The sequence below is a fragment of the Hippoglossus hippoglossus genome, chromosome 20 (assembly GCF_009819705.1).
Source record: "Hippoglossus hippoglossus isolate fHipHip1 chromosome 20, fHipHip1.pri, whole genome shotgun sequence".
Lineage (NCBI taxonomy): Eukaryota > Metazoa > Chordata > Actinopteri > Pleuronectiformes > Pleuronectidae > Hippoglossus > Hippoglossus hippoglossus.
The window spans coordinates 9,337,619-9,348,214 of NC_047170.1; the positions used below are offsets into that span (position 1 = coordinate 9,337,619).

A 10,596-nucleotide genomic window follows, 5' to 3' on the forward strand; every position below is an offset into this window, starting at 1 on the left:
GCCTCATAGACGTAGGCAGCAGATCGGAGTCTGTAGTGAAGGTAGACTTGTTAAGGGTTGACCGTTCTATCCATGTTCTGTCGAGTGTTGCGTACTTTATCCAGTGCGTACTTTATCCAGTCACACACTTTTGTTCCATTCATACTAAAATGAGGGTCTGTGCCTGTCTGGCATTCCACACATGCGTACCTGATACCACATTTCATTCCATTGGTAACAGCTGGAGCATGCACAGTGGACACAGTCAGGAATGTTACAAACCTTTGGCTGCACGTGGACGTTCACATAGTGGTCCGTGCATTCCCTAGCAGACATGGGTGGATGATGACATGTGCGTCACAAGGACCATAGTGGACCCCAGCAGACTAGCGCACATGGAAACCATGGATTTGCTTTTAAAAGACACCCTCATTCTGAAAACAGAGCTATTGGGTGGACTGGGTTTGTCTATAATGACCTCCCTCGCTGAGTGGACTGGACACTGCCTGTGTTCACAGCATTTACCAAACTGTTATCTTTAGTGAATGTTTACACGAAAAGAGATGAGCAGGAATGGCCATCCTTGTCACCGAGAAACTTTAAAATGCTACAAATCATGGTTAATGAGAGCTAGGGGGTCCGACTTTGTTTTTCTGTCCAATGAGGTTCTTGGAATGTAAAATAATAGTCCAAAAATATGTAAATGTGGGTTTTTCGCTCATTAAAATCCCAATTTTGAACAATGTCATCACTAATTATGACTAACTATTCCTGCTGTGGCCATCCATGCATGGTGGCGCTGCCCTAAAATCATAATTGTTTTAACTTTACGTCACCTCTTGTACTTCTCACTTCTTCGCTGATACCTACTGGGTATACATGGGTTTTTTAAAAGCATGTAAACCCACTGAAAGAGAAAACTGGCTCCATTCCCATTGCCAGTAGAGGAGTTTGTCTTTCTGTTTTTCTCCTGCTGCGTCATGTTCAACATCACAAACCCACAGAAATCCGAGGTGCTCGCTCACCTCGCTTTCTGCCTACGGGCTGAATTAGCCAATTCACCAAGACATCTCGTTTCCATCACCGCCGATGGGAGCCAGAGACAATTAAAACCTGTGTCTACTGCAGTCATTTGACCGTGGGAGGGAATGCAGATCGCATCAATTCCCATTGCAGACGAAAGCCAGATGTTAGCAGGTGTTAGTTGGTTTATTGTCCATGAAAAAAGGGGCTTGAGTTGAAGTGGCCCCGGTATTTGAATGGTAAATCATTAAGCTAGAAATAAAAGGGATTTTATTTGGTATATTTGAACAGAGTATGGATTAGAAGTCAGAATATCGGAGACCAAATAGGGCTCCCCGAAAGCCACTGTTTAATTGGAACACTGCTCCAAATATCTATGATAAGAACAAACTTTATTGTTTAGGGCTGTGGAAGCTGATGACCTATGAAAATCATTTTTCAGATCACGCAGCTGCAGAAGTCATTAAATAAATAAATAAAACTCACCCTTGAAGAAGGCAAAATTATTTTCTACTAAAAAATTATATAAACCATAACTTCATTAAAACACATGTCATAGGAAATGTGGGCAGCAGGTAGGGGGTGGGGGGGGGAGTGACATGGCAGCAATTCAGATTTTGCACATTGATGCCTACACAGAGCACAAAACAACACAGGATCAGACTCTGGGTGCAAACCAGTGCAGATGGGATGTAAGTGATATGAGGAGGGTGCGTTTGATCTGTGTCAGACATCTACCTTTACTCCACAGCATGTGCAGGTAGCTCACATCCAGCGGCTGGTTGAGAATGATCAGACAGATCTTGAGCGTGCCTGAAAAGGGGCAGAAGAAAAAAAAGAGCAAACCCATGAATGATAAATAATTAGACGGTTGATGGAGTGTAACAGTCAGACAGCAGAAACTGTAAAGACCTGATTATTTACATGTTCATAGCGAAAAAACCTTTTAAATCCAGATTGTAGGTCGCTGTTTGTGGCACTGAATGTGCTAATTAAGGAGCATAATTAATGCAAAGCCGTGATAATAAGGGCATTATTATGCTCCACATGGAGAGCGGGAAAAGAGGATTACAAACGGAAAACATTTCAAACGAGTCTCGGTTTCATCAGAGTTCAAATCGTTTTCCACTAGACCCAGTGAGGCTGCAAGTGGTTCGCATTGGAACATCAGAGGATGAAAATAACCTATAACCGGTAGTTAAGTACATGAACTCTTCTTGACCATGACCTTTTCCTTTAATATTTACTGTATAAAAAAGGGGAAATCCGTCATCTCATCGGTGCTCGATACTTCGCCCTCGGTGACACAGCATCTGTAGCTTCTCTCCTTCCTCTCAGCGCACCTCCACGTCTCTGTGCCAAAACTCTCGGTCCCCGTCATCGATTTATCATTTCATAAATCTATTTCCTCCTGTAACCCCCCGCATCCATCTTGCTTTTAGCTTTTCTTTGTGCTCTGCTGCTGATGCAGATCCCCTGACTAATGCCTCAGGACTGTGAATTTTCTATTTGCAGGGGATGAAAAATTAAATTACCGGAGACTCTGCATTGATTGACAAAATTGAAACACAGAGCTGCTCGAAAAACAGCCTTAAATGGACCAAAGACCAAAGCACAACCTTTCTTCCCCTTCGCATTCACACTTCGCCATCACATTGCCTGCTCATTTATCTTTTCATGTCTGCTGTATGAATGATTCTCATCCAATTTTTTAAGTTGCAGTGCCATATGCAAGCTTAAGAAACACTCCATGATTGCAATTGCCCCTTCCCTCTCTCCTAAACTGTATTTATGTAAATTCATCCAAACTGGGTCCCAGTTTCAAGGCAGCACGAGAGGGCATCTATTAAGGCATGCCAGGTAGAAGCAACAGGGAAAGAGAAATAATCAGAATGTAATTCTGGTTTCTCGAAATTCTCTTTTCAAAAAGTGTATCACCTTGTGTCCTGAAAAACTCAAGTGTAAAAGAGAGAATTTTAGCTTTGCCAAAAAGGTTTGGAGGAAAAAAAAGTCCTTTGGGTGTGTGACTTTGTGGCGGCGGCTTGATGTTATTAAAAAATTCACATCACTTGGAAGGTCATTTCCAAGCGAAAGTCAACCCCAGACTGGTGTGGTTAAAGGAAGAGGGTAAGAAGGGGGGGATAAAGGGGAGACAGAGGAGGAGGTAAAGAAAGGAGAACACATGGAAGGGTAGGAGGGGGGGCGGGTGGAGTAGATTTGTCAGTCTTGTCTCTTAATTGGCTGGAGGTGTACAGAGAACCAAAACACAAACTCAACCAGCCGTGACTTTTCAGATAACCCTTGGTCGTAAAAGTGCACACTCACACACACACACACACACACAAACACACACACACACACACACACACACACACACACACACACACACACACACACACAGTGCAGCCTTTTGTGCACTCTCTTCAAAGAAATGTCACCTTGGGATTTTTTTATAAAGTGCCAGATGGCATAAATATCACAAACACACACACACAGGCAAAATCCAAGAACATAGGTAAACTAACACATAATATATTCCAAAAATATACATTTGTATTGAGTGGTGAATGCCAACTGTGCACACTAGGTGTTTTAAAATGCATATATCCAGGGGCTGTTTTTATATTCTCCTTTGAGAGTCTAGATAAGCAGTTCCTTCAAGGGATTAAAATAAAGAAGACACAGAAATGCACTCTAAACTGATCTAACAGGGGACAAGTGTTTCATATTGCAAAGAGATTTTTAAAAAATGGACAATTCAGGGAATCTCATACTGATCTTCCTTGATAGCAGGTGGCAGATTAATGGAAACAATTATATCATCAGGGCGACATATCAGATTTGTGATTTGGGGATTATTTACACGACCTGTGAAATCTTCAGAATAGATCTCGGATTTGAACAGTGACCAGTGTAGCCGATAACGCTTGGCTCACACATTTAAGCAAACATTTGTCTCAATGGATGCTTCACAACAGCTGATATCAGCAGTGAGTGCCTCTTGACTGATGTTGGCCTTTGGGGTTATTGATTTTCCAGCTGAACAAGCAGTTCTGTGTTCCCACTCTGCACAAATCACACACATGCCAGAATTTATACCAGCATATGTACATGAAGTGCGATTACAGTAGCCTTTGTAGTTTAACGGGATTATTGTAGTGATTTAAAACATTCCACAAGAATCAATGGAGACAGGAGAGGAAAGGGGGAAGCAAAAAAAGAAGAATGCAATGCACTACAATGCAACATATACTATCATAAATATATGGTTAATAATGTAGTACTAAAAGCCTATAGAGTCCCTCCAGTAATACTCACAGGCATTATGTTCATCATGTTCCTTAAAATGAAGTGTGAGCTGTGATTGGTAGCCGGCCCTCTGCAGCCTCAAGTCAGCACAAGTGAGGGTCAAAGCAGATCAATGGAGAATCATGAGCACATTGTTTGATTGACACGCCGCCCCGAGCAAATGTCAAACAATAAATCTTCACGCCAGCGCAAACAACGACTGATAAATCGTAAAATGAAGGAGTCATAAACAAAGTATTTATCAACGTAGGGCTTCTCTTTTTGTCAAATGGTGGCTTTGCTTTTGTCAAATCAAACATTTTGATTAAATACTAATTAAGATTAGAATTATTTAGCTTCATCACCTTAATTTGTAACCGTCATTTTTGATAATTCCACACTCAAATTAAACATCTCCTACTGTAGAAAATGAGATCATAAATAATCAAATATTCAAAATATCTGCTTTAAATCATGTTTTCTTGACTTCTGTATTTTTGTGAAATATGGTCACCTCCTTCAGCTACAACCCTACAGCTGCTCCATTGCGTTGTCTCCATGGCTGCTGCCAAGGCAAAACACATTGCTGTCATAATTTCCCTTAAACACCATCACCCAGCCCCTATTAGATGTCTGCAGTCCCAATCAATCCCAGTCAAATCTCCACGAGGTCTGGTAGTGACGGAAAGGGAGACTGCTCCTTTTCCTCCTCCTGATATTTCAGTTTCCTTATTCCACTCTTGCTGTCCCAGCTGTCCCATCACCCACTGCCCTGAAGTCCCTGCTGGTCTCCCAGTCTCTTGCCATGCACGTTCCTGTGTCTGGCCCTGAAACATACTGGCACTGTACCGGTCTACCCCAAGGGTCCAGCAGCTCAGAGGGAGTGAGTTGAAATGAGGGACATTGCTATTCCCGCATTGGACCAGGTTTTCGCAACACTGTGCACACCAACGCACCTAGAAGATCCAGGGATTCAAACCAGAATTCAGCCGTAGCATTTTGGTTCCAATTCGAACCATCTGTTCGGCTCACTTTAGCACAGATTTACCATCGCATTTACTGGTGAGTTTTACCGGGGCACAGTAGCAGGAAGATGTTAACTGTGGTAAGCCTGACTACGCATCACTCAAACCCGACAGACCCGAACCAGCCTGTTCTTGCTAGAGCTCAAGAAAATAGTATGAGAGAGGAGATTTAAAACTATATTGAGATGCGTTTCGGGTTCTTAAAGCCATATATATCTTCCTATTGGTATCAAAATGTCAAATAAAACACCAGAGGAAGTGTAAAATATGGAGCCTTTAAATCACTTTGACAGCACTAACATAAATCAGTTCTTGGCATAGACCAAAGCATTCAACGGCCAATATTTTCTCTCTGGTGTTGTGTTTTTCATGTGAATCATCAATGAATGTCGGAAAAACAGACAACGAGAAGACAAGATTTTTCGTGTTTAACTAGAATACAACTTGACATCGGATTCTTCAGCTCTTCAAACAGTGGCTGGTTCAGAGAAAGCAGCAAAACCAAATAACAATTCTTTGTAAAAATAAAACCACATAAAAGAGGAGATTCTTCTGGGACGTAAATGCCACAGATACGTCTCTAAACAGCTCACAGTATTCTTATTGTATTAAAGGTTTATGAACCTGCCTTTTCTGTGTGAATGCTGTGGAACCTCTAAAACATTTCATGGAAATAAATGATGTAGGTGTTTCTGCGTTCCAAGACAGACATAAGAGACGGAGGTAACTACATGCGCCCGCTGTCTGCTTTACGGGCCAAAACTGATATATACGATTCCCTTGACCTTTTCCTCTCTGTAAAACCTGCCCTTAGGCTCACATCAGCTTTCCACACTCATACACACATCACCATGGAGGTCACATATACTTTGAGAGCGGTGGCTAAAGCCAGCTGCAACCAGCTTCCTCCTCAAGGCTGCAGGGCAGACAGCGCTGACCATCTGGAGCATCTTATTAGTTTTTTCTATCAACAGATACTGAGTATGTTGGATCATCGCTGGGGAAATTAATCATCCAACAGAAACTAGATATGTGCACAAAGAAGAAATGTACCAGACTGATTTTTTTAGTCAAATCAGATTACATGCAAACACACAGCTGAGGGTCAGTGATTTCCCCCCCCCCAAAAAAATCACATCACAATCTTTTTAACACATAATCACAGTCCAGGATCTGAACTGTGATATTTCTTCCCAATTACATAAAGAATATCTGGACTCAAATATGGATTTATGGATAAAACATGAACCAATTCTAGTGACAGAAAGCCAATACCAGAGGGCAGCAGGCAGTCCAAAGGTGTCAACTCTTTATCCATGGCAAGGATCCACAGCTCGTCTTCAATCAGCTGACAAACCCTCGACTGAAAACAAGAGGAAACACAATGTTACTTCTTTTTTTATTTAAATCATTTTTTCAATTTGGTTCCTTTATTCTTATTCCAGGAAAAATATTTACCCTAAAACAAGAAGACTGAATGCAAAACACTGAAAAGAAACACAAGAGCTTCATATCACTAAGTTTTGATCCACAAAATGCATGTGAGGAAAAAAGAGAAAAACGTGTTTTCTCGTAGTCCTTCATCAAATCATCTTGTGTTGTCTTTTTAGTTTACGATGATATCAGACAGGAAACAAAAGCAGCAAATGCTCACACTGGACTAGATGATAGATTGCAGCTTTAACTGACACAATACATTTCTCATGATGATAATAATATGAACAAAAAGGCTTATCCGTACAGTTGTCATGCTCCAAAACCCTAAAGCAGCGGAATTTATTACAAAAACAATTAGCACTTAAACAATTATGTAATTAACTGATCCGTCAGATAACAGAAAACTAATCTGCAACTGTTTATGATCAATGATTAATAGTCTGAGTGATTTAGCTGGAGTGTATAGAGCTTCTTTTTTTTTGGTCAAATGTCATCATAAATCTAATATTTTCGGGGTTTTGACTGTATGGACATTGTAAATTGGCCTCTAAAATCATAATGGAGGTCAAAATAATAAAAAAAATGCACTTACATTAATCAAGACGTTAACTGGAATGTTCATTAACGAAAATAATCGCTATAAATTATTAGTACGCAGGGATCAAAATTATAATCATTCACTGCATTAATTGGAGTTTTATTCAGTTTTATGGTCAACTAAGGTGAAAGTGACAGCGTGTGAAACCTTTTTGACAAACTACAAATGTCTAAATGAAGGACACATTGAGGGTTGCAAATTAAGTTCATATTTCTTAGAACTTATATGACATATGAAGGATCTGCAAACAACTTGTTCATGCAGAAAGAGGCTATAGGTATTGTGTTAAATAAATCTAACTCTTTACTCGACTTCCAGTTAAACGAATGAATGATGCACAATGGGCTCATTCTGCCACTTTGAAAACTTGAGAATTAAACAAACATACAGCACCTTGCTCGTCTTCAAGGCAGCTGAGCAGAGCAGACCACGATCAAGAAAGAGAGGTCGGTACGTAGATACTGGTCAGTTATAAACTAACTTTGGTTGAACTTTTAAAAAACAGGTTACACCTCCTGTCAGCGATAATTGATTGACAGTCTTACTCCCCTCCTCCTCACGTTCACACATCACAGCTGCAAGTTAAAATCTGGTAAATCATTAAACTGGTGAAGAGCCACTTCACTACATGTCCTTGATTGGTAAAATATATTATTATGACATTTTATGAATGGGCCTCTATCATTTGTACAATTGAAACTGTATGTTTGAATAGTGGACTATATGCTGATTAATCTATTGTTGCTGCTTACAACACATGTACCATAATGCAGTTTGGTTCGGAAGGTTTTGTGGACAGCATGGTGCTGATCAGATTAACAGAAGGCAGCAGAGGTTTGGAAAACAGAAGTTTTTGAATGTGTGATATATGAAAGAAATAGTGCAAATAAAAGAGCCAGTGAGTTTGTAATGGACCTCAAAGTGTTCTTGAGATATCCCATTCAAGAGACCAACAATGTGACCTTGACCTTTAACCACCAAAATCTAAACAGTTGAGCAGGGAGTCCAAGTGAACATTTTCCACCGGCCGATGATGTTGTTGTTGTAAATCAGAATCCTGCGACAATGAAGAATTACCAGCGCAGACAAAATGTGCCTGGTAGTGTCCCAAAGCATTTGTTTTTCGTGGGTTGTTGAGCTCACGATATAATAATCTCCATAGAAGTCACTACATAGTGAAGTAGGGTTTCGTGATTGAGTGAGTGATTTCAGAAAGAGCCTTTCAGTCTAAAACCGTTTTCAGACATGACCTATACAGAGTTAACCCACATTTTGCCTTTCACACATGCACATCACAGCAGGAGGTTCTCTGCGCACACGCGTTCACAACAGCATCACATCCTCTGCAGCTGGGTGCAGCACACAGGGACCGGAAGCGACATAGTAACTCCGCTGCGGAGACCACGTGACAACACGTCGTCGGGTCTCATCACCGCAAACTCTCTTGACATCTTCGTCTGTGTCTTCTACGCAATAGTTTTCTTTTGTAATTTTTTTTTTTCATTTTTGCATCTGACGTGTGTTAGAAGCATCATCAATGATGATGAGGCGCTTTGCCTCCGCGATGTTTTTTTTTAAGTCTTTAAACAACGTTGCTATTTCAAACACTTTCAAGCTCATTTAACCTGAAACCCATCGTGACACACACGAGACAGCACCGCCCCTCGGAGACCGGACTGTGCGTCATCCTCACCGGCTCTTCATTCAGCTTCTCCCCGCTGTGACCACCCTTCAACGCCGCTGTGTGCGAATGGACCGCACCGCTTCACGTCGTTCACCGGTAAAAAAAACCCGTATTATTCTGACACGAAACAACCCGCACACCAACGCGCCGATTCACCCCCAACAAGCGACTTCACCCTTCAAAGCTCTTTAAAGCTGTCATCGCTGGATTTTGTAAATATTTCAGGAAAAATGTACACAGTGAAACCACTTTCGCCATGTGCAGATGTAAACAGTCGACGACAGCTCACACAGAAGAGGGGCAGGAGAGAGGTGGGGATTTAGTTATGGGGACACCTAGAGGCTCAAAGTGGAAGTGGCATTATTCTCGCACATGGCAGCAGCTCTCACTCCGTCTCATCCGTTTTTTTTTAAAGAGGCTCCAGGGCTTTCGAGCAAATTGAGGACTAGTTAAATTTCACTCCATGTCTCATTCACAGGAAATGATCTTAATACGTGAGTGGGTATTCCAATCACTGCTCTCACTCCTCACTGTAAATATCGTCGTCGGGCCCCATCGAAACACAGACACCGAACAGATGTCTGCTGTTTCCCATCAAATCCACCACATCTGACATTCTGCCAATATGAGGAATACAAAAAATCTTGTAAATCAGCTCCTCCTCAACTAATGTGGTTGTGTTTAATGGGTTAGAGACTCTAAAATATTTAAATCGTAATTTTCTAGATTAACCAGTTGGAGGAACTTTTATGGAAGGATACTCTCTTAATGTTTAATTCTAATTTAGTTCAGTGGCACATGAATAATCAGACCATTAAATGCTTCACTGACCCCACCTACACACCAGGTTATTAAGCGTCTCGACGAAAGGCAGCGGGGTGGATGATCCGGGATCTCTTAACCTATCTCACTCTGCTGTCTGAAAGGTGGGATGTAAAAAAAACTGAAAATATATAATTTAATATAATCCGACTGATGTAAAAATTACATTAAATTATTATCAATTGGGCTGAGAAATCCCTGCAAACCACGGCTGCAGCTACTTTTAAAGACACAGAGGTAAAGTTCTCTATATTTTATTCTGGTTGATTATCAGAGTGGTGTCGCATTCATATGGTGAGAATGTTTGTGAAATTTAAAAATAACTTTGTCGGATGTTGAGTGTTGGTGTTTTTCTGAAAATAAGACTACAAATTACATTTATTTAATAACTGTACACATACTTTACCATAGAATATATATTTTGGAGGTAAATACTGTATTTCTTTACTCCACTCCTGTATTTTATATATATATATATATTCTTCAGTAGGGCTGTAACGATTCTCAAACCGAGACCAAAATCGCAGTCCAAACGCCCCAGTTTTTTGTGACCCGATTCCAAAACACGGTATTGTGACATGTCTCCCTGCCCAACCCCACATTCTGCTACAGCCTGTGGAGCTCTCATCAGGTGACGCCTGGGCCACACTGGTTCTGCTGGCTGGCTCCAGACGTGCGCCCTCTTAGAACACTGTCTGGTACAGTTCACAGATCTTTTTTGCTACGACATCAGTGATGGA

The 10,596-nt window shown here is 41.1% G+C and overlaps 1 protein-coding gene across 2 annotated transcripts in view; it reads right to left on the reverse strand.

Moving 5' to 3' along the window:
* Positions 1 to 9,307, reverse strand: part of tpk1 (thiamin pyrophosphokinase 1) — a 71,984-nt gene extending 62,677 nt beyond the window's left edge. For both annotated transcript variants that reach the window (XR_004612328.1, XM_034572451.1), the window contains exons 1-3: positions 9,044 to 9,307; positions 6,591 to 6,678; positions 1,741 to 1,815 (exon numbers count right to left, since the gene is read on the reverse strand). Coding sequence is in view for 1 of the 2 variants with exons in the window: in XM_034572451.1 (XP_034428342.1) it covers positions 1,741 to 1,815; positions 6,591 to 6,633 (118 nt within the window). In the remaining variant the exon portion in view is untranslated. The remainder of the gene's footprint in view (positions 1 to 1,740; positions 1,816 to 6,590; positions 6,679 to 9,043) is intronic.
* Positions 9,308 to 10,596: the final 1,289 nt, after the last annotated feature.